This window comes from Benincasa hispida, chromosome 12 (assembly GCF_027475165.1).
Source record: "Benincasa hispida cultivar pf3 chromosome 12, pf3_genome.v1.1, whole genome shotgun sequence".
Taxonomy (NCBI): Eukaryota; Viridiplantae; Streptophyta; class Magnoliopsida; order Cucurbitales; family Cucurbitaceae; genus Benincasa; species Benincasa hispida.
The window spans coordinates 67,859,189-67,884,294 of NC_143489.1; the positions used below are offsets into that span (position 1 = coordinate 67,859,189).

General features: G+C 35.8%; 1 protein-coding gene across 5 annotated transcripts; it reads right to left on the minus strand.

Annotated features, from left to right (window-relative positions):
• Positions 1-674: 674 nt before the first annotated feature.
• Positions 675-24,232, minus strand: LOC120067205 (ARM repeat superfamily protein). 5 transcript variants are annotated; one of them, XM_039018705.2, is made up of 22 exons: positions 23,886-24,197; positions 22,654-22,826; positions 22,367-22,537; positions 21,757-21,867; positions 21,590-21,667; positions 21,196-21,392; positions 21,049-21,109; positions 19,254-19,328; positions 19,033-19,110; positions 18,872-18,934; positions 18,708-18,791; positions 18,444-18,622; positions 15,394-15,433; positions 15,154-15,297; positions 14,845-14,964; positions 14,529-14,744; positions 7,748-7,924; positions 4,484-5,177; positions 3,139-3,338; positions 2,890-3,025; positions 1,026-1,133; positions 675-858 (listed from the first exon to the last, which is right to left on the minus strand). In XM_039018705.2, exons 1-21 carry the CDS (start codon positions 24,022-24,024, stop codon positions 1,045-1,047), a joined length of 3,225 nt encoding a protein of 1,074 aa, XP_038874633.1. In that variant the 5' UTR covers positions 24,025-24,197; the 3' UTR covers positions 675-858; positions 1,026-1,044. The 5 variants fall into 5 exon arrangements, with proteins under 5 accessions (XP_038874633.1, XP_038874632.1, XP_038874631.1 ...); XM_039018704.2 differs by having other exon boundaries at positions 675-1,133; XM_039018703.2 differs by lacking the exons at positions 675-858; positions 1,026-1,133 and adding an exon at positions 1,969-2,519 and having other exon boundaries at positions 23,886-24,232.
• Between the last annotated feature and the right edge of the window lie 874 nt (positions 24,233-25,106).

Consider the following 25,106-nt stretch of genomic DNA (forward strand, 5'->3'; position numbering starts at 1 on the left):
AAAAATTGATATCTACTCTAAATTTTAAAATCAGTCATTTCAATCAATTTATATTGAAGTTAGTAAAACAATAATAATGATTTGGAAAAATATCAACTTACCTTACTAAACTTTAAGATTCATATAAATTCAAACTCTAAAACAATAATTTTATCAACTTACACTATAAACTTTTACAAGCATATCAATTTACACCATAAACTTTCATAAGCATATCAATTTAATATCATCCTTCTGATTTGGTTAGAAAAATATCTTGTGAAACATATAATTGTTTCAATTAAACTTATAAATTGTTATAAATGAATCAATTTAGACTTCCATTAAAATTATATTTAAAAATCGTCCATGCATTCAATTGTAGACTTATTCAAATATTGAATTAATAAAATGGCCGATCATAATTAAGGCATGAATAATTTTTAAAGAGAATTTTAACCGAGTCTAAATTGATTCATTTACGAAAGTTTGAAGATTTAATTGATAAAATTACAAGTCTCACTATATTTATCCAAAGAGAACATAATAGATAGTATAAATTGATATACATATAAAAATTCAAAGTTTAAATTGATACGATTATTAGTTCAAAATTTCAATTGATACAACCTTTGGAAGTATTGAAGTATGAATTGATATTTCTCTAATAATTTTTATAAAAATATTTTCAAAATATATGAAGAAATAGCTAATAGATATTGATTTAATTGGAATATTTGAAGCTATACCGAGGGAAAATGATATTTTTGTTTCTAAATAAACAAGGCTAACTCTGATTGGGATTTGGGACTTAGGTCTATGCTTCAGATTCCAACTTCAAAATGGTTGGTGTTCCTTTACCGCAACTTCCCACCCAAACTACGACCATTTGAAATTAAAAAAACAACCACAATAATAACTCAATAAATAAATATGGAGTGAGAGGGAAGCTCTTATCCTATTTTCATTATATATATATAGAGAGAGAGAGACGGATAGGCCAAAAAGGAAATTCCTATTGTTATTTCGTATGGTAGGAAGCTTACCACTATAGTGCAGAGATATTCAACGGATGATATGATTCCACACGCCTTGATGTAAAGATGCAAAAGGCATCAACTTTGAGCTTTGACCTTGGGCTCTTCTCTTCCATCCTGAAGAATAAAACCAACGTAATCGAAATCATCAATTACAACATTGATGATGCATTTAACAACATATTAGTCATATGCATATCAAATCAATTCGTGTATAACACAATGGATAAAGTATCAATTGTCATTTCAAAGATCAATAGTTCAGAGTTCAATAGTATCATCCTTACTGAACTCACAAAAAAGAATTATCTAAGAAAGGAAAGTCGAGTGGACTAGACCATTAGTGGAACGTGGGATTATTTATTTATTTATTATTTATTATTTTTTTTTGGGGGGGGGGGGGGGGGTGAAACAGAAAAGAGGTTGGAGGAAGGAGTTAAAGTAGGGTTTTGAGGCATATGCACGAGTGAAAAGAACATATTAGTCACATGCATATCATGTCAATTCGTGTATAGCACAATGGATAAAGTATCAATTGTCATTTTAAAGATCAATAGTTCATAGTTCAATAGTATCATCCTTACTGAACTCACAAAAAAGAATTATCTAAGAAAGAAAAGTCGAGTGGACTAGGCCATTAGTGGAACGTGGGTTTTTTTTTTTTTTTTTTGGAGAGGGGGAGAGGAGGTTGGAGGAATTAGGAGTTAAAAGTTGGGTTTTGGGGCATATGCACTGGTGGGAAGAATTTGGAAGAATAGACTTTGCTAGACTTTGCTCTCTCGAATGTGTTGAGACTACATTTCCTCATGTGTATTTCTTGTTCCCTGTTATAGTTGCTTGTTGATCTGAATTCATATTTTCCATTGGTAAATATATAACAAGGGACTCTTGCCCCATTTTCTTGAATATTGTGTGTTTTGTTGGGTTGTACTGATTGCAGAACGAAGGAACCTAACATGAATACAATATCAATTATCATTTTCAAGATTGATAGTTCAATAATCAATATCTATCCCTTTTGAACATAAATACATACATATATCTATCCTTGTCGAACTTAAATACTATATATATAATTTAATGGCTTAGACACATTAATAAAAAATACATCACACCAACCGATGCACAATTCAACTGATTTAGATATGTACTCTCGACCAAGATATCAATGCTTCAAACCTCCCAACAGTTATAAATAAATAAAGAACAAAAATAACATACATAGCACACATATAATTTAATGCACAAGAATATCAAGAACAATTCCAAAACTGCAGGATATAACCGTTGCCATTAATTCTTCTTCACCCGAGCTCTAAATCTTGGCAAATTTCCCTAATAATCTTTACCCAGACAGTCGGAGAAACATAGTATAATCTGGATATGCATTCAAGAATCTCACTGGGAGCTCTGATGGCCACCCCTGCCCTTGACTCAGGATGGGGTGATATTTCTCCAATAGGGAGTATATGATCCTTCCCTCATCAACCTCTTCATAACAACCTGCATCTCACCGTGGCAGAATTTCAAACTAGTACTCGAAACAGATACAATCCTATGTAATACGAGTTCAATCCACAGTGCCATCGCATTTAGCCACTCGTTTCGAAAACCCTGACTCCTTGAGAAGAATAATAAGCATCCTAGGTAAATAACTCGTGATTTTGAAGTAAGAGCACTATAGTGCATGTTATAAACCCAAATACAACATAAAAGTCACGGGTTTAAACATGTGATGTATTAGTGAAGAAATTTGGTTTATTATAGAGAATGCATTTAGTTCCCTTTGAATAAAACCATCCTAACTTGATGTCTTCCACTAGTTATCAATAATTTAACACTTAAAACACTAAAATAGAATTAATGTACTTACCCAATTCAATATCCTGGTCGTGATCTTCCACATCCCCCTCTTCAATAAATGTAGAGTTTTCCAAATCAATAGCAGCTTTAGCATACCTATCCAGAAATTCTTGTTCAGTTTCTTCAAGCTCATCAGCATCAGAATCCTGAAACACATCCGAATGTATTGAGGGAAGGGGTTCATCAACATTCCACCAATAACTAATGACAAATACTATTGGAGTATATGTGATATTTAGCACACATCTTGAAGTCAAACCTCATGATCCTCTATGTCATCACTGTCATCGTCATTGTCATCATCTTCCTCGTTTTCGTCAGATTCTTCTTCATTTTCTTCTCGCGCTTCTTTCAGTTGTATAGATGCCTCCATCAATGAACCAAAACACTTCCACAGAAAATCGTCTCTTGGCTTTCCTAACTCCATTATTCGTTCCACCACCTTGGCCAGCGTCATCACTGAATAACAAGAAAAAAGGAAAAGAAAAAAAAATCACTGGGTAGCGTAAGTTTAATGTCACTCCTGAACAATTTTATATTTGAAAATAAATATTTGTAAATTATACTATTAAATTATTAACATAAAAGCTCAAACAACAATCAAGAAGGCAAACTAAGCGGTTCACAACAATCAAGAAGGCAAACTAAGCGGTTCAACTTGCAATGGAATAAGTAAAGGTATATATGTCTAACCGTTGAAAACTTGTCTGGTAGTTTGATTTTTAAAATGATTTCCAGAACAAAAAAAATCATGGAAAAATAAAAATTGTCATCTTCATATATTTTCTTTCGTGTTTTTGTTAAGTTTCCCATCTAGATAAAATTGTTAACTATTTTAAATTAATATGAACTATGAAGAAAATAAATTAATGGAATCTAAGATATTTTTCCACATAGTTCGAAATTAACAATAGAAGACAGTTTTTAGAAACTACCTGTTTAAAAATTACATCCAAACCTCCCCCTAAACTTCTAGTGGCAACAAGAAAAATGTTAACCTCCAAATACAGGAACACAACTTTCTTTCATTTTTTTTCAACGGGGCACAGTAAAATCTCTTACATTCCAAATTGTTTCAGGGAATTGGAGATATATTTTCGAGCACCAATATCATAATAGAGGTAACATCACTTGCAACCAACATAATTGTGCAACCACTTAGCTTCTCTAGAGAATATGGAATTCCATCTTACAATTTGACCAAGATGGTATCATGAACTGTTAACCGCAACAAGCAAAGTTGCAAGATAGTTATTATATAATAACAATAATAAATAAATAAAATAAAATATTTAACTGCTAGCTGGCTGCACACAATTTTTTTGCAATCCAGCGTAGTGGCCAAATTTTATTATTATTATTTGATAATTTAGATTTTTTTTTTATGTTGTTTGGCTGGGCTGGGCTAAAAAAAGGGTACAAGTCCGCTAACACCTAAGTAGTGCTCTAAAAAAAGATTTATTTGTGATCAATTCAGCAAAAAAGAGTTGGGAAGTAGAGAACTATGGGTTATAAAAGTACATCGGGGAGATAAGAGCTGTCAACATTACCCAGGAAAATCAAATTTGATTCAAGAACCAGTAAAGCTAGGAAAAGCCACTAACCAATCAACTTTATCTCTGATTCTGCAGATAGACCGGGTGCAAAAGAGCTGCGACAGATATAACCTAGGGCCGAGACCCAGACTGTGAAGCCTCCATCATACTTCTCTAAAAGTCTTTCAACAGTATCAGGATGACAGAGATAGCATGTTGATATGGAAAGCAACAAAGGCTTCCATAATGCACTGGGTTTGCTTTGGATTTCCTTAAAACGGGAAAATGATGTTTGACTGAATGTGACTACAAGTGACTCCTTAACACCTTCCGCTTCAAATGAGTAATTAGGAACGTTCAATAACATATGAATACACGAACAAGCTTTCCATGTAGCAGATGGATATTGTGAGATTGAGTGACTAATGAAAGCTCCAATGTTTTCTACAATAGACCGTCGAGACACTGGCGGAGCTGGGGGAGATGGTACTGGCTTCACAAAAAAGTTCTTCAGTGCATATTTGCTATTTAATCTAACAACTTCCATAATGCAATTAAAGACTGAGAAATCCTCCGACTCTTCCCAAGAATGCCAGTCAGCAATAAGATCAGCCCAGACTGATACTAATTCATATATTTTAAGCTCTACAATTGTATTGCTCCCTGTAACAGACGACATGATGAACTGAAGCAACCTTGATGAATGATCTATGCATGATGGAGGGGGCAAGAATTCTTGATCATCATCCATTTCCCGGGACATCTGAAAATTTTATAGTGAGCAATGAATACAAAAACGTGCAGGAAACTGAATGAGAAATACTGAATCACTCTTCAGTTACTTCCAACCTAAACTTTAGCAAAATTTTATAGATATTCAAAACAAAGCAATTGCCTAGTATCTCACCTATTCCATTTTCTTCTTCTTAATAAGACAAAAAAATAAAAAATAAAAAAATTAGGATAATTGTAATGGGAGACAAAATTAATCATTACATTTGCAAATATATCACACAATAAATAATTTGCAAATACAATTTTTTTTTAAAAAAAAACTCAAGTCTATCACTGGCATACCATTTAATATTCTATCAATAATAGACTTCTATCTCCAATAGACCATTTTAATGGTCTATCATTGATAGACTATCCTTCATGACTGACAAACCATTTTTATGTATATCACAAATAAATCACTTTTATGTATAGATGTCTGCTACTTATCAACTATTTTTAAATTTGTTGCTCATGAAAATAATTTACGTACATTATTGATAGACCATTAATATGTCCATTAGTGACAACTTTATAGTGTCTACTAAGAACAATTTCTACATATTTGGTAGACTATTCTCATGTCTATCACTAATAAAACATTTTCATGTTTAACATTGATAGACCATTTCTACCTCTAGCAATGATAGATGTCTATCATTGATACATAATTGTCGCTTACATATATATATATATTTTTTCAAAAATGCTATATTAGTGATATGTTGCTATTGTACTTTATTGTTATTTGTTATCAATTGATTTGTTATTATTATTATTATTATTTTTGACAATGACAATTGATTTATTATTAATATTAAGTTATGACTGATTAACTATTTCCATTCTTTTCCAATTTATTGATATGTAAATCTATGATAGACCTCATAAAACGTGAACATGCAAACAATCATGGATATAAAGCAATTTCAAATACAACTGATATATCATTTCTAATTCTATTGATAAGATGTATGAGTGATAGACTTAATATCAAATGAGCAGGCAAATAATCAAATACAGAAGTAAAAAACACAAGTTTAACAATCACAGATATAATATTTCTATTTATACTCATAATATATATCTATAATAAACCTAAAAGAAAATAAACTAGTAAGAAAGCATCCAATGATAAATGAAGTAAAATGATATCATTCTTATACACCAAATTAATATTTTATTGATATGATATACTAGTAAAAAAAATATAATAGAAAAGATATATGCAAACAATCGATGATAGACCTCAATAAACGAAAGGTCTAGGTCTATTAGTGATTGACTCATTCATAGATAAGTGTATCAACGATAGACCATAGTTAGTGATAGTTACTGATAGAAGTTAAGATTGTGCTATATTTGCAAATAGTTTTAAATTATGCTATATTTGCAAATAGTTTTAAATTATGCTATATTTGCAAATACTTTTAAGTTATACTATATTTGCAAATACTTTTAAATTGAGCTATATGTGTTAGTATTTTGTGTTAGATGGCCATATATGCTATTACCCATTAAATTATCCTTGAGGCAGGAATTGGGAATGGGATGACCTTCCTTGAAAAGAATTGGGAACACTTCAAAGAACATATATTAGAGTCTCAATTTTTGTTTAGAAATTCTGTTCAAAGGTCATCCAGCCAGGAGCCTTAGCACCACTCGTACAGTTGAAGGCTAACACAGTCTCACTTTCTTCCAAGGGTCTTTCGAGCAATCCTCTTTTTTTTTTTTTTTTTCACATGAAATGAAATAGGTTGCTAACTCAAACCCTGAACTGATGAACCGTACAATGCTATTTCAAGAACAGAGCTTGCTGAAAATATCCAAAATTTCCTCTTTAATGCTTTTGTCTTCGGCAAACTCTTCCCCATGTCTAAGATCAATTCTAAAATACAGATCGTAAAAAACCTGTATAAGAAGGTTGACTTTTCACCCTCATCTTTTGACCAAACTAGTTTTCTTTTCTGGAGACATCTTTGCTCTTTGTACATCAAATCCCAGAGAACTTCTGTTTTAAGGATAATTCATCCCTCCTCTCTTTAGAAGACCCTTTAATAACAAAAAATATAGGATTTATCTTTCTTGTGTTCTTTAATACAAGGAGTTCGTCTCCATATTGTTTCCAATGATTAATGAATGTGAACCCTCGGTATTCCAGCCATTTTTGTTCTTGTAAATTTGTGTTTGCTTGTTTGTTTAGAGATCAGAATTTTCAAAGGGATGATGGTACGTGAAAAGAAGTTTAGTGTATGGCACACATCAATGCCTCCTTTAGCTGTTCTCTACAGATTCTAATAATGGTTTTTTGTCTCTCTTATATTTTTTATTCTTCACTGGAGTCTCTGTTCTGTAAGTTTTTCTGTTTTGAATTGAGGGTTCCTATGCTTGACCCTTTTAAGGCCTTTTCCTTTTGTACTTTCATCTGATCATCTCATCAATGAATAGATCTTTATTTCTCATTAAAAAATATGTATATCAATCATTATATTCAAGAAGATCAGAACCGGAAAATTACTTCCCCATAACCATAAGATAACCAGGCAGTTAATAACTAACCAATGAGTACATGGGTGCAAGCCACGCCTCCTGCAACAGAGACGAGAATGACCCACTGATTGTAGCTTGATCCGATGTTGACCGTTCACATGATGCATCTAGCTCAGTTTTCTCAAGTATGAAGTTTTCCCATGACTGAGCCATCACTGATAAAGCTGCAAACCCACGTTCAACAACCTGCAAAGTGTTGAATCGAATTCATCAATGCAAAATCTCATTTGTTGAAGAAAAGGATACTTTATTGACACTTTAAACCATTTGAAAGTGAGAAATATTTTTTTGAAATGGAACATATATTTATATATACTGATCAGATAAAAGCATGAAGATAGAACTCAAACAAGGTTAATGAGCAACAGATGTTCAAACCATGGACTATTGTATCAAAATAGAGGGTGAAAAATTAAGTTTGCTTTGGTAGATTTGAAGATTTCCTGGACCAGATAAACAGTTTTTGGACTAAAAAACAATTTCATTCAAGGTATGAAATAAAGAAGAGAGAAGCCCCAAAAAGAAGAATTACAAAGGACCTTTTCCAGTTGGAATGGAGGGTAGAAAAACTATGGTGAGTGCAGACAAAATAGTAGGTTTTGCATATAACATGAACCATATGAAACTGTGCAAAATTAAAGAATGGGATAGAACTAGACTTTATCATTTCAGTCCATTTGGATCCTCTACACCTTTTTATTTTATTTTTTAACTCACTTTCAGGCATGAAGCATATCTCCTATACAGTAAACATTTTAAAGCTTAACTGTCAACCTAATATTATAAAATTCAAACCTATTTACATACTTAGAAAATTGATTAATATCGTCAACTTGATTCATTTTCATTCAAATTAATGAGATTATTTTCGCAGTTTCGAATGAACAATTGATTTTTCAAAATTGTTTATTCCTTCAAACATAAATACCCTTCAGGAAGTCATTGTGAGGTTAGTCCAGAAAATGAGCACCAAATTAGCAGGAAGAATTTTCACTCAACTCTAACAACAGAATCTTAGAAAAATTTATGGCATTTGTTTATTCTTTAATAACAAAATTTTCTGTCAATTTGCATTCTAAATTTCCATGATGCATTTTCTAGCTCTGTTTCATATTATTAACAACAGAAATGCTTCTTTTTAATAATAATAATAATGTCGAAAAACAGCTTGTAACCCTAGGGGTATTTTAGTAATTGTATGTACTCTAGGGCTTCCCACTAGTCTATTTATTTGGCCTATTCTCTTGTACTTTGCGTATCAGAATTAATAATAAAAATCAGTCTCTATCGTGGTTTTTTTCTCCTTGATCTAGGGTTTTCCACATAAATCTTGTGTTCCTTTCTTCCTCTTGTTTCAACATGGTATTAGAGCATGGCGACGAAACCCTAGCCATCATTGATGAAAATAGACCAAATTCTCCGTCAGCAATCTCCATTGGAACTAGTCGGGAAGCCGATATCACCAAAGCCGTTCGGGAAGCCGTGGAACAATACCTCCAAGCCGCGCTGCCGAAAATCATCCAATCCGTTTCAGACCCTAACCCTAATCGGCCCAGTTCCAGCCGTCCATCCCCAACCGACCAGATCCCAGCCGCAGCCAAACCAAAAATCGTCCAATCACGTGACCCCGACGTTTTCTAGCCACTCGACCACTCCCAACCGCCACGGACGTACCAGCCACGCGACCCCGATGTTTTCCAGCCGCTCGACCACTCCCAACCGCCGCAGATGTTCCAGACGCTCGAGCCCAATGTTTTCCAGCCGCTCGACCACTCCCAACTGCTGCGATTCCAGCCACACCTCCTCGTCGGTCGACCTAGCTGGTGCGACAAGCCAGGCAGAGCAAATCCCACCGGTCGCGACTTCACATCTGCTTCCAGCCGGCTACTGTGGTCGAGCAGAATCAACAGCCCGTGCGACTTCTCATCAACGGCCTGCTCCGATGGTGCCGACGATCGAATCTGCACATCAACCTTGCCGGGGGTCTACAAGTGATCTCCAACGGCGTTTTGCCCATCTACAACAGCAACTTGCAGATTTCGGAACGATTTTTGGGACAAACTCTCAACCAGATTTCTCGGCCAACATGCCAGTATACTCTGAAAACCTGGTAAATTCTTTCCCTATTTTACCCACTACAAATATCTTGTCTGGATGCATGAGAAATTCTGCAGGGTTTATTATTGGAGAGAAATTGAATGGCTAGAACTACTTTTCCTGGTCTCAATCTATCAGAATGGTCTTGGAAGAACGTCATAAGTTTGGATACTTGACTGGAGAGATACCTAAGCCCGTTCCAGGAGACCCTCAGGAGTGGATCTGGAAGGGAGAAGACTCGTTGAGATCTGTTTTGATTAACAATATGGAATCCCATATTGGCAGACCGTTACTCTATGCTGCAACTGCTAAGGATATTTGGGATGTTGTTCAACAACTTTATTCAAAGAGGCAGAATGCATCCTGGTTCTATACGTTACGGAAACAGGCACATGAATGTAAGCAAGGCACTATGGACGTAACGTCCTATTTTAATAAAATGACTCTTTTGTGACAGGAGATGGATCTTTGTAGGGAGACAATCTGGAAATGTGCTCATGACGGGGCACAGTATGCAGAAATTGAAGAAGCAGATCGTGTCTATGACTTCCTAGCCGGACTAAATTTGAAGTTTGATGCCGTTCGGAGTCGGATTCTGGGGCAACGCCCTACTCCCTCTCTCATGGAAGTTTGCTCAGAAATATGCCTGGAGAAAGATAGATCCACTGCAATGAATAACCCAGTCATTACCTCTACTGATGTTGCGGCTTTTGCCACTAAGTCCTCCAGTATTGACAGCGATAAAAGGCCCACTCCGGTCTATGAGCATTGTAAAAAGCCATGGCATACAAAGGACCAGTGTTGGAAGCTACATGGACGGCCCCTAAACAGTAAACGTCGCCAGTCACATGACAAATCAACCTTTGGACGTGCCCTTGTGAGTGACTCGGTAAATGAGAATCCTCAGCAGCAACCCTCAGCAGATAGTACGACCAGCTTGAGTACGATTGGAGTCAGTGCCATCGCCCAGTCAGGTAATATCCAGTCTTCTGGTTTTATTAGTATTAATGGTAAACAACCTTGGATTGTTGACTCAGGGGCGACAGATCATCTTACTGGTACCTCTGATCAGTTTTCTCATATTGTCCAAGTGCCGGTAACAAACGAATTAGGATTGCAGATGGGTCGTTCGCACCTGTTGCAGGAAAAGGGCATTTATCTCCGTTTGAGGGTCTGGTTTTGCGGGATATTTTGCATGTTCCTAAAATTTCATATCATTTGTTATCCATCAGTAAGATTATAAGAGATCTGAATTGTCAGGCAGTATTTTCATCCAACTCTATTTTATTTCAAGATCTGAGCTCGAGGACAATGATTAGCACTGCCCGGCACGATAGGAGACTCTACTTCCTGACTGATGATACTTCCTCTAGGAATGATTATAGGACTAGTCTTGTCTCTAAAAAATTTTCTAATTCTAGAATGATTTTCTGTTATGCATTACCGCTTAGGACATCCAATACATGAAATTCTTATTTCCGCATTTATTTTGCAATATTAATATATCTTCTTTAAATTGTGATGTGTGTATTTGTGCCAAACAGAGTCGTGTCTCCTTTCACTCCCAACCCTATAAACCATCCAAACCCTTCACCTTAGTCCACAGTGATGTTTGGGGTCCCTCACCAACCACAACCTCTACAGGGAAACGCTGGTTTGTCATTTTTATAGATGACCACACTCGGCTTACTTGGGTATTTCTTCTCACTGATAAGTCCGAAGTGTTATCTGTATTCCAGCAATACTATGCCACTGTGAAAACCCAATTTAGTGTCAAGATTGGTATTTTTAGAAGTGACAATGGGCGGGAATTCTTTAACACTTCCTTCCAGGAGTTCCTTGCATCCAAAGGGATTGTCCACCAGAGTTCGTGTGCCTACATTCCCCAGCAAAACGGGGTAGCCGAAAGGAAAAATCATCATTTGGTGGAAGTGGCCAGGTCCTTGATGCTATCCATATCACTCCCGTCTTACCTATGGGGTGATGTCATCCTTACTGCTGCTCACTTAATCAACCGAATGCCTTCCCAGGTCCTCAACTTTTAAAACCCATTAAATTGTTTGAAAGAGTCCTACCCCACTACTCGTTTAGTCTCCGGTGTACTACTTCGAGTTTTTGGCTGTGTTGCTTTTGTTCACTCCCATGGTTCAAACCGCACGAAATTTACCCCCGTACTCAAAAATGCGTCTTTGTCGGGTATCCACTTCATCAGCGTGGGTATAAATATTACCACCCATCCTCTCGCAAATATTTTGTTTCCATGGATATCACCTTTCTTGAGGATCAACCCTTCTTCCCTGTTAGCCATCTTCAGGGGGAGACATCTAGTGAAGAGACTAACTGGTCCACTTATACAGTTCCCTTGGAGTCATCTCCCATTCTCGAACATGTCGGTCCTATCCTCCCTACCAATCAAGTCCCATGGATAATATAGTGAAGAATCTCAGGAAGGAAGCAACGTCACCTGTTGCATCTCCGGCTTCGGTCCATGAGTCAAACCCGACATCAGGTACGTGTATTCCTGAAATCAATGAGATTGATAGTTGTACTGAGACTAACGAATGCAGAGAGGAAAAATGAGGAAAAGGTGCTGACAACACCACTATAGTAAATGGGAAGATGACGGTAAATAATGATTCGGACACAACTCTTGAAAATGTGAGTGATACTAGAGATAATGGCGAAAAGGTGATTTCTGAAGATGAAACCCAGGCAGAGGAGACTAGCGATCACAGTGGAAATTCTGACAGACTGAAGGAGCATGATGCTTCTCTTGATCTTCCATAGCCCTGAGGAAAGGTATTCAGTCATGTACAAGGTACCCTATGCATAGTTACATGACCTACAGTAACCTGTCATCTGAATTTAGGGCTTTTACCACCAGTTTAGATACAGGAGTGATTCTGAGTAACATACAGGAAGCAATGGGAACTGACGTTTGGAAAGACGTGTTATGGAGGAGATGAGGGCTCTTGAGAAAAATGGAACATGGGACCAGGTGATCCTTCCCAAAGGGCACAAGACAGTTGGATGCAAATGGGTTTTCACTATAAAGTACAAGTCAGACGGGACTGTTGATCGGTACAAGACCAGGTTAGTTGCCGAAGGCCCAAACCTTTGGGGTAGATTACTCCGAGACATTCTCTCCCGTGGCTAAACTCAATACTATCCGAGTATTGCTATCAATTGCAGTTAACAGAGATTGGCCTTTGCATCAACTGGATGTAAAGAATGTCTTTCTCAATGGAGAACTTGAGGAGGAAGTCTACATGAATCCTCCCCCCGGATTTGAAGATCAGTTCAAACAGCGAGTCTACCGACTGAGGAAGTCGCTATATGGGTTGAAACAGTCTCCGAGAGCCTGGTTTGACAAATTTGCCACCTTTGTCAAAGGACAAGGGTATATCCAAGGGCACTCAGATCACACACTATTTACAAAGAAGTCAACTTCAGGGAAGGTTGCCGTTCTCATTGTGTACGTTGACGATATTGTGCTCTCCTGTGATGATGATGATGAAATTGTGAAACTCAAAGCAAAGATGGCTAAAGAATTTGAAACTAAAGACCTTGGGAAGTTAAGATACTTTCTCGGAATGGAAGTAACCCAATCAAGGGACGGAATCTCAATGTCCCAAAGGAAATACACGATTGATCTTCTAACGGAAACAGGAATGACTAGGTGCAAACCTGCTGACACCCCAGTTGAATATAATTCAAAGCTTAGCAATACCAGTAACAGTGTCCCGATCTACAAAGAAAGGTATCAGCGGTTAGTTGGGAAATTGATATACTTATCTCATACGAGACCCGATATTTCATATGCAATGAGTGTTGTCAGTCAGGTTATGCAGGCTCTTTGTGAAGAACACATGACAGCAGTTGAACGCATCCTACGATATCTGAAATGTACACCAGGTGAGGGGTTAATATTCAAGAAGTCTGATAAACGTTGCATTGAAGCCTACACTGATTCTGATTGGGCAGGGTTTGTTGTTGATAGAAAATCAACATCTGGGTATTGCACATTTGTTTGGGGTAACCTAGTGACCTAGAGGAGCAAGAAACAGGGGGTTGTGGCCAGAAGTAGTGCGGAAGCTGAGTTGGCCATGAGTTTAGGGATATGTGAAGAAATGTAGTTGATGAAGGTGTTGTCAAATCTTCATCAAGACAATGAGCTCCCAATGAAACTATTTAGTGGCAATAAGACAGCAATAAGTATTGCTAATAACCCTGTTCAGCATGACAGAACAAAACAAGTTGAGATCGACCGACACTTCATCAAGGAAAGTCTTGACAACGGAAGTATATGCATTCCTCATGTTCCCTCAAATCAGAAAATTGCAGATGTGCTCACAAAAGGGTTACTGAGACAAAGCTTTGATTACTGTGTCAGCAAGTTGGGCCTTATTGATATTTACGCCCCAACTTGTGGGGGAGTGTCGAAAAACAGCTTGTAACCCTAGGGGTACTTTAGTAATTGTGTGTATCCTAGGGCTTCCCACTAGTCTATTTATTTGGCCTATTCTCTTGTACTTTGTGTATCAGAATTAATAATAAAAATCAATCTCTATCGTGGTTTTTTCTCCCTGACCTAGGGTTTTCTACATAAATCTTGTGTTCCTTTCTTCCTCTTTTTTAAACAAATAATAATATATTAAAAAAATATATATATCACGGGAGACGTTGAACATACTTGAGGCCATGGCTCCAAATTAGGAGGTATGCTTTTTGAGATTGCACCAACCAGAGACAAAACAGCGTGAGGAATATGGATGGCAACTTTTTCATTTCCAGCTTCCACCATGGAGCTGAGAAGCTGAAACAAAATGGAGTTCTCTTCATCATCTTGGCCAATCCCACCTATTACAACTTGAAGAAGAGGTAACCACTCAGGTGGCAAGTAGTCATTCTGAAGAGGAAAAATATAGAATCCCGGTGAAAAATCTGGAAAAAGAAAAATAAAAACAAAGTCCAAAAGATTATCCAATGAGTTCGATCGAGAGGCCTACTTCAAGAAGCTTGGCTATTGCTCCAGCAGCAGAAACTCGCACAGGGTAAAATGAAACTTCCTCTTTATCAGGCATGGATAATGCCTTAACCAATGAAGAATATATTTCTGCACAGATCTCCTAAAAGAGGGTCAAAGTTAGAGGAACAAAATGTGGGCGTGCATTATGTCATCAAAAAACTCAATCCTCAATATGGCAACAATTATGCAGAGAGAAAAATAGAAAAAGTGAAGTTTTTGTTTAAACTTGATTTATTGTAATAATGAAAGCAGGGATAATACAAGTAGCAGGAGTATTATAATATCTCACTTCAGGCAGACAGGATGCGAGCTCCCCAAGTACCCAATTTGCAGATGCGATCAAGTATGGCAGGCACGTTGACATAGCATAGAGAGGCAACACTCTGGCACGGATTAGAAACGTCACATATCCAGGTTGTTGCTCCCTTAGAAACTGCAATACGGAACAATACAGAGGCAGAATTATATATTATGATATAGATTATTCACACTTCACTCGTGAATGTAGAAGCCAGGAACTACTCCTTACATCAAGCAAGCCACCATAAGCAATTAGCACACCATAGTAACTGTAGCCATTGACAGACAAGAGAGTTAGAATGACTATTAGTTGAAAATAACAAAAAAAGCGGCAGAGTTAATTAACAAATTGAAACCATAGATACAATTTTCAAAGCTGATGATAAAAATAATGGTGAGAAAGTGGAGAATAATGAACAAAAGGACTGATGAAAAAGGAATAATCAATAAAGCAACCGAGAGGTTATATCCAGATAAATAAGAACTCAGAAGATAATAAAACAGAAAGAGAGGAACCTGAGGCTCCAAAATGTATAGTCAATATTTAATCAAACATTATTCATTTTGAGAATGAGGAAGATTAAGAAGCAAGTGTTACTCCAGAAACAGAAGGCAACCATTTGGGGTTGTTGAATACTCACGGTGCTTGTTCCAAAAGGAATCCACTTATGTATTCTTAAAAATAAAAAATAGTTTTTAATCCCAAATATTATGTTTGATACAAAAAATTCCAAGCAGATTTTTTTAATAAAAATAGCACAAAACAAAAACAATATTTTGCTGATTTTGTTATTTTCTTCATTTTTCTAAAATCTATTTATAATCCTTAACTACTTTTTTACAATAACATGATATGAATATGTTAATATGTTATATTATTCAAATTGACATATGGAAAACATAAATGAAAACATAAGAACAAGAGATATTCTTCCAAACTATTTTAGAGAGAGACTTTTAAAATTAGTCGGCAAAACAATTTACAGCTAACACCCTCAAAGAACTCCTTAGATATCTTTGAATTGATATATAGAAATGAAAGCACAAGAACAAAAATAGTCTTTCAAAAAAATTCAAAACAGAAAATAATGGAAAATAACTTTAAAAACTAAACCATTAATCTGCAGAACAAAAGGCAACCATTTACCGGGACGTTGAATACTCATGATGCTTATTCTAAGATGTACAAGCTTCCAAAGTCATATTTTAAAACTATGTATTTATTCTTTAAAAAAATAGTTTTTAAATATGAGAGAGAGACTTTTAAAATTAGTCAGCAAAACAATTTACAGCTAACACCCTCAAAGAACTCCTTAGATATCTTTGAATTGATATATAGAAATGAAAGTATAAGAACAAAAATAGTCTTCCAAAAAAATTCAAAACAGAAAATAATGGAAAATAAATTTAAAAACTAAAACATTAATCTGCAAAACAAAAGGCAACCATTTTGTGGGACGTTGAATACTCATGATGTTTACTCTATGATGTACAAGCTTCCAAAGTCATATTTTAAAAATATGTATTTATTCTTGAAAAAAATAGTTTTTAAATCAAAATATTATGTTTGATACAAAAAAGTTGATACACATTTTTTTGAACAAAAATAGCAAAAAACTTCAATAGTTGCTGATTTTATACTTATCTTCAGTTTTACTGAACTAACTTCTTTACAATAACTTGATTTGATTATGTTAAAATGTTATATTATTTTAATTGATATATGGAAAAGATAAGAGGAGGAGAGTCATTCAAGAGATTTCCAAGACAAAGATGGGGAGTGAGAGGAGTTCCTTGTACAGTAATCTTTGCATGACTACCCCCGGAGAATTCATCAAAGGCAATGGAAAAAAATCTTACAATCAATGAAAACGGAACGGGTGGAGGGATTCCATAGTGTATGTTGTGCAGTGTAGGGCATGCAGCCGAAGGATAGAAGGGCAGTTATGGTGGATGATGGGAGAAGAGAGAAGGGAGAGCTTAAGATCAATTTTTAGAGAATACCCTCAACAACTCCTTAGATATCTTTGTTGCAAACGTATTTTGCAAGTTATTAATCAAATTAGTTTTTTCTTTAATTGAAGTTAATGGTTTTTATTTAGGGTAGTACCTCCTAAATTGGAGGATAGTGGCATAATTGTTTAGTGGATTGATTAAGGGACATTTTCAAGATTAGTGGTAGAATTTTAAGGTTAGTGCATTAATGGGTAATTTATATTTGCTTACAAATACTTGTAATTATTTCCACATCATTGGAGAAGAATATAGGACTCAAATAAAGCACTTGATCCTTTGTAATATTTCTCTCTTGTTTCCAACTTCGGTTCTCTTCTTTTGTTGTTTTCCGTTACAATCTTTTGGTTGATATATAGAAATGAAAGCATAAGAACAGAATCACTTTCCAAACAATTTTCAAAACAGAAAATGATGGAATTAACTTTAAAACATTGATCTGCAAAACCATTTTAGAGAACACCCCTAAACAACTCAGATTTATTTGGCATGCAGTAACAAAGAAAATCAAATAAAAAGCATGCAATCCAAATAATATCTAAAAGAACATTTTTTATATCTGTGAGTGTCCAGACCAACTTACCTTGACTAATCTCACGGAACAACTCACCTGACTCTACGACATTTGGGTGTTAAGGAAAGTCATAGGAAATTAATTCCTAGGTAGGTGGCCACCATGGATTGAACCCTTGACCTCTTAGCCATTTATTGAGACTATGTCTCCTTTTTACCACTAGGTCAACCCTAAAAGATAAGGTTTATGAACACCCGTCTTTAAAGCACTACTTCCCTCTTCTATTTTATAGCAAAGCATTAAAAAAGTTGAATCTACACATCCCATATTTTCATATAAAGTCCACTTAAAGTTAAGAAGCAGGAAAAGAAAGACTTATATTGCATTCAAGCTTGCAGGACTTGAGTCTAGGATGACACTGTAGAACTTCTAGTGCGGACAAATCTTTTTCCTTTTTTTTTTTTTTTTTAATTTGGCCATAAATAAGATTTCTCTTTAATCCTTGACTAGAGTGGAAAAGTAAACTTTGCTTTAAAACAAAGTTCACCAATTGGTTTCTATCAACATGGTAGTAAAAAACAGCAGAAGTAGACAGTTTGGGAGGCACCATGTACCATAATTAACAAATAATTCAGAAATAGTTACATGCCACTGAACCAAAAGCCTCACACTTGTATGAGATCAACGAATATTCAGATCATACAATGTACTAACTAAATTGGAACACGAGATTGCATGTCAAAAAAATTTACCTATTTACAATACTCGTTTGGGAAGCATTTGCATCAGAGGGAATAGGATACTTCAAAAGAAATGGAAGTACAACCAACTCCCCCATAGTAGCGCATTGATTATTTGTTCTCTTGTTACCTCCTTTTTTACGCTTTGATGAAGCTGAAGAACCATTCGTATGGGTCAAAGTGGGAGGCCCCTGTAGGTACTTGGATTAGACTGCTGGTAACACTTAATAAAAGGAATGGCCACACACGTTTAATCTGAAGTAAACAAGTATCAACCTTTGACATTGCAATAACGCCGAGCAAGTTTATTGCACTTTTCCTGGCTGTGTATAAATCCTCCCTCCAACCAGAAACTTCTTCCTATAAAATATATATGACAAAAACTTGTGACATAATACCTGATATGAAAATCAATTCAGATGATAAATCAACTTTCTTACTAGGTCAGACGGAAGATTCTTCCGTAAGTACTCATCTGGATCATCTTCCCACTCAGAAACGTCCTATTTCAGAGATTTTACACAAAATATGATAAGTTAACAAACTCCTGATAATGTGTGGATTTTATAGAGCAATATATAAGCTTTCACCAAACCTTTACCTTCTCATTCATTATAAGTGACGGAAATATTCCAGAGTGTACCAATGTTGAAAAATGCGGAGAAACCAGCCTCCACCCCTGTTTAACATTAATGATAACGTCCAATTAAGCCCTCATCCTGACCCAATTGTACTAGCCTCTAACCGAGTTTCCATTTTGCTAAGGAAAGAAGCAAAGGTATAATCAATTCAAAATCAAGAGTTAAAATATAGAATTCATACTCGGCCTGTCTCCAGAACATGGGAAATTACATCAAAGGCTAGCGAAATAATCCTCTCTGATAAAAAGTCGAGCTTCTGCCAAAGGAAATTTAATGCTAATGACTAAGAACTGAGACAAAACCCTATAAAGTAAGTCAACAGATAAGCAATTAAAGGATATGCTAAAGCATCGAAACAGTATGTTGAATAGGAAATAAACAAATCGGACAATATTTGAGATAAAAGATAAAAGAAAAGAAACAAAACTTTCTATAGATATTTGAGAAGTCACAAAATAAAAGAGTTTACAGGAAATCGACCCATCAATAATTAACAGCACTAGAAGAGGAGTAAGTACATCATCAAAAAGTTGTACAATGTTTGATGTACATTCACGTCTTTCATCCCAGTTATTAGTTTCCCTTGAGTGTGTTGGTTTCTCTCAACCATCCCCAACAAAAAAAAAAGGCTTATACATAGAGAATCAAAGATATGTCCAATACAAACGGATTTTTTTTTCTTTTTGGAGGTAAGAAATCGAGTTTTTATAGAAAAATATTAAAGAATGTACGGAGCATACCCAAAAGAGAAAACATGTAGAAGGAAACCCTCAACTAACTTTTTTTAAAAAAAAAGGAAACATAACTTTTCATTGTTAAAATGAAAAGAGAGTAATGCTCAAAGGTACAATAACCTACAAGAGGATAGAGAAATTGCGAAAACAAAAGGAGAAAAAATACGATTGGAATACAAAAAGGAGAAGACATCAAAAAGCAAACTTTTAAAACCTAACAAACCAGCTCCAAAAAGGAAAGCAATACTAGAGAGCACATAAACTAAAAAGCCAAAGTCGATAGAAGAGACAGGACTTCGATCCAAAAGAATAAAACCAAGCCAGTAATTATGAAAAGTCTTATGGATAGACATCCACATAGAAGCATTAAACCTAACCACTTCCCAAAAGCTCTCTCAAGATCTCTCCATTCTTTTGGAAATCTTTTTGTTCCTCTCCAACCAGAACCTCTGCAAAATTGCAAAAAGAACAAGTCTGTGACAGGAGAACATAGGAAGCAGGAGCACATCCTTCATCATAGACCCATAACAGATGATCGATATCATCTTCCTGTCTCCTACAAAGAACACATCATTGAATACACAACAGATGTCTCTAGATACAATCCAGAGTGTTCACTCTCTCATGCAACACCTATCAGGCAAAGAACTTCACTTTTTGAGAATCCTAACCTTGCAAAGAGAGGAAAGACAACCTGGGAAGAAGTGAGGCACAAGACATGGGAAGAAAGATCTATAGAATTTTGAGAAAGGTAAGGGATCCAAATTTGATAATCACTCCTTCCAATGGAAGGGCTCACATCCAAAAGAATAAGACATTACAAAAAGTTGCAAAAATCTTTAGATACAGATATCCAAAGCAAGGGTTAAACCTAGCTAGGGACCAAACCTCCTCCCAATATCCCTCCACACTCCTAAAGATTCTATCATTTCTTTCAATCTAGATGTGGCCCATAAACAAATTGTCTTCAATTTGAGGATCCTAGTGCCTTGTGGTCCTCGGAGCATGCAGGACAAAGAATGCATGCATCTTATGAGTTGGGGGAGGGAATTTCAATAGCTTCCAAAATTCGAGAGAAGGCCAACAATGAAGAGTTAGGGAACCAATATAAACAAATTCTTTTCCAAAAAACAGGATGGATTAGAATTGTCGATACGGTTTCTTGGTAAAGAAGGATACTCTTTCGATATAACCACATTTAGGCCTATTTTGTTTAACAGACTCAAATAGAATAGTACTTACATGGGCATTTTTACCATAATTCACAATGTTCAAGACACATTTAATGATGTGTGGCATCAACCTGAAAGTGCAAGGAAAAGATAAACATGAATGGTAACCAAGAGCAGTTGAATCTGAGCTTGAAGGATTTTAGGGTCATTGTATTACTTATCAGTATGCTTTCGGTGTCGGGTAACAAAGACGCAAAAAATAAGCAAGCTTCTCTTTGTGGTTTTCAACCTGCTCACATTGCGATACTCTGGGGAAACTGCAGCCTCAAATTTTATGGAATCTAGAATGCCAATTAAATCACAGCAAAACAATGGAAGTAAAGCCACCAAAGAAGAAGGCATATGCGATCTCACCTACACAAGTAACAGCATAATAAGAGCAGAAATGTCATTCCCTCTCTCATAGTCTATGTAATTTTTAGTTCTTACTTAGTTAGAGATTTTAGTTCATATTATAATAATAATAACAATTAATAATAGACAATAACAAACTTGAAGATAATTTTAAAATTAAAGAGAGAAATGGGTTAAGCTTAAGAACAAATACTTACACAAAAGTAGACACATTTGCATACTATCGAAAGAATCTTATCTATCTCAACTTCCCTTCCATCATGGTTAGAAAGAGCCTGTGAGACACCAGAAACACACAATCACGCAGAGTTTAATTTTGCTTGGGGAAGTTGAGAATTACATGGATGGGTAAAGTGTGTCGAACCTGTTGGACAAGACGATGGAATACAGCTAGTAGGGGAACAATAATCGTGTTTGCAAGTAGCTCTAACTGTGGTGGTACAGGCTCCTTGGAATCTTTGGGATTCAAAAAGTACTGCCAAAATAAACAATGATTTAAGTTGTTAAGAAAACCTCAACTTGCGTTGTAAAACCATGTAAACCTCAAACTTTCCTGGACTTCCATCAAGAATTATAGAAAACACTCCAGAATCACAAATCAAAACATCAAAAAACATATATGAGGAGTATTAGTTCAAAGTAGGGAAGTTATATACTTAAAAATTGCAGCATTTAGCACTGTTGATCACTAATTTGTTACCTAAATATCAAGTACAATAATAAAAATTGGAGTAAAGGATAGAAAGAAGGAGCTGTACAGAATAAAATAATAGTAAAACAAGAAGAAAAATAATCAATTTTATGAAAAATAGTAAGAAGTTTGAGCTGTCGTGTGGACTAAAATCTTGCCATCCAATTGTACCAAGACATTAATCATTGATCAAAAGTATCTTTGGCTAAGTATGTAATAGTATGGCAGTTAGTCTATCCATGAATTTTAATATCTGATAAATTGCTGTACTAAAATCATGTACTTGGAAAGGTCTGCAGGTTGTACAGAGAACAGACAGGGTGTTGATGGCATTCCATTGACATTCAGCTCCATTGTTGAAAAGATTACTGTTTTGAATAGCAGAGCAAAGATCAGACACAAGTTCAGGCCATGAGTTCTGCTTCACAAACTCATTGATCACTATGCTATGAAACTGCCAGAATATTATAAAAGAGATATAAGAAGAAGACGAAGAAGGAATGCATCGGCCAGATGGTAATGCTGTGTCCCATAAATTAAACATGCAGAATATGCAAGAAATATAATTACCACTTCAACCAAAACTTTTAGAATCTTAGGTTCCGCTTGGAACAAGGCTCTCAGCAGTTCGTCCTTGAACCCCTTGCTGACTTTTGAACATGGAAATTCTCCCTCGATATTTCTCCGACTCAAATTTTTAAGGTAAGCAGCAGCGGCTATCTTTTGACCTTGATCATGATTTCCTACATGGAAGTGATGAACAGCTCAACCTTAAAGTGGCAATGAAGTTCCACTGAATTTGTTTATTGCAGTTCCCCCCACCCCTAGCCAGCCAATATATATATGTGTCAACTAAGTTTAAGTTTGCGTTCAAAGGTTTATTAAACAAGCCCCATGGAATTTAATTAGATCATGGAGGGAAATATGTAAGAATAATTAATTTAAATTACACTCTCTTGAGTGTCTATTAGATAAATATGGGTTCCATCTCTAATTATCAATGAGAGGACATCTCCTCATCTTTTCAACGTGAGATCCTCAACATTCTCCTTCGAGATGGTGCCTCTTTGAGCTCGTCATTTCTTAGGTCAGATCTTTTTTTTCTCTAACCTAAATACTCATTTGAGTTTTCTAGGCTACGATACCGATCATATTAAATACAGATGGAGTTTCATCTCAAAACCAATTGGCAACGAGAGGAGGTCTTCTCATCTTCTCAATGTGGGATTCTCAACAGTCCTCCTCAAGATGGTGCCTCTTTGAATTCAATATTCTTGGGTTGAATCCCTTTTTTTCTTTAGACTAAAACCTTGTTTGGGTTTCGTGAATTTTAATATCATATTAGATAAACACTAAATTTCATCTCAAAATCAATTGGCAATGAGAGTCTCTTCATCTTTCCAATGTGAGACCATCAATGCATAGCAATGTTCAAATATTTCAAAATTTAGGCAAGAGACCTTGCAGTTGACAATCAATTGAGTCCCACTAAAAGTTGAATATGACATCTCCAAATACACCAAAGAGTACTCGTGCTTTTGTCTGCTGACGCTACATTCATCTTTTTAATTACTAATCTGATTCCGAATGAAATTAAAACCACGTGTACTTCCCCAACTTCCATTTTGAACAAACACAAACAATAAAAAAACATACATCCGAATTCTGAACCCACCAAATCAACCAACACTGAGGAAGAGCTAGCTCTGAGCTCGAGTTACTCCATTAAAACAAGGCCGAACAAAATAAAGATGAGTAGTTCAGCAACGATTGGAAGTAAAGGAACTTAAAGAAGCTTTTACCAGAAGCAATATATAGTAAAGCAAACGGAAGCTCGGGATGAGAAGAGAGGCGATCGAGTGACTCGGTAGCTCCATGGACGACCTGCGCGTCATTGCTAAGCGTCTGAGATAGAATTTGAGCGATTTTAGCAACATCCATGAGTCTTTGAATCTGTGAAGATCGCAACCGTGAAACTACAAAACATGAACTCGAATCAAACACAGAGGAGGAGCAGGAGGTAGAGGGCGCAGAGGAGATTGGAGTGAGCAAAGAGAAAGAGAGATGTGTGTGTAGGAGAAAAAAACGCGGGAATGTGACTGTTTGCTTGGACTGTGAATGGATCCAGTGTGAGACAGACTCTATTTTAGAGTCAGCCCATTCCAACCATATGGATACAATTTAGGATTGGGCCAAAAAACCAAAATTTAAGGTTTCATTATAAAAATGATAAAATTGTCCGGGAATAAGATTTATGACAATTCACTTTATATGCGCATGACCACAAATTCTAATGAAACTACAAATTCCAGGTAATGGTAGAATAAAAAACAACGTCAAGTTATGTATACATAATAATTGCCGATATTCCTCGACAATATCTGTCCTCCTAATTTTGTTCATGTAATTAACATGATCTTCGTAATTTATTATTATTTTAGATTATGTTCAATCACTTTTCAAATTAATCTCACCATAATTAAATATCCAGATTTTTTACCAAGTTTATATTTTAAATATCCATATATTATTAAATTTTATTTCATCCACATTGTTGAACGAGAAATTTTGGACCAATAAAAAACTGTCACGTCATTCATTAAATTAATGACGAAATTCCAAATCATCAAATTTGGGACCAAAAAGGTGGTGTCATGTATCCCAAATTGAAGTTGAAGACAAATTTCGATGACGCCACATGGTTTTATCATGACCGTTGAATCAGGTAAGATTAATTTGACCCAATTTGATATTATTATTTGGGTCAAAAGTCTAATTGAGCCCAAAGATAGGCTTAATTTGACCCAAATGTCAAATAAGGCCCAAATCCAATTAGTTGGGCTCAGGGGCCAAGTCAATGAACCAACCAAGCCTAAGCCCATGAAGCCCACCTGAAAACTCTATAAATAGAGAGGCTTTCTTCATTTGTGGAGGTCAACAATTCTACACTCCAGAGAGCTTAGAGGGAATTCTCTACAATCAGAAGACTCCTTGACTCCTGAAGCTGACCAACTTGAAGACTA

What these genes read in the sequence shown, in the direction of transcription:
- LOC120067205 (XM_039018703.2), bottom strand. Translation starts at nt 24,024, where the DNA reads ATGGATGTTGCTAAAATCGCTCAAATTCTATCTCAGACGCTTAGCAAT. An exon ending in CACTTATAATGAATGAGAAG is followed by an intron (nt 18,935 to 19,032) that starts GTAAAGGTTTGG and finishes TCTCTGAAATAG; the next exon opens with GACGTTTCTGAGTGGGAAGA. An exon ending in ATTTGGAGCCATGGCCTCAA is followed by an intron (nt 7,925 to 14,528) that starts GTATGTTCAACG and finishes AACACTTTGCAG; the next exon opens with GTTGTTGAACGTGGGTTTGC.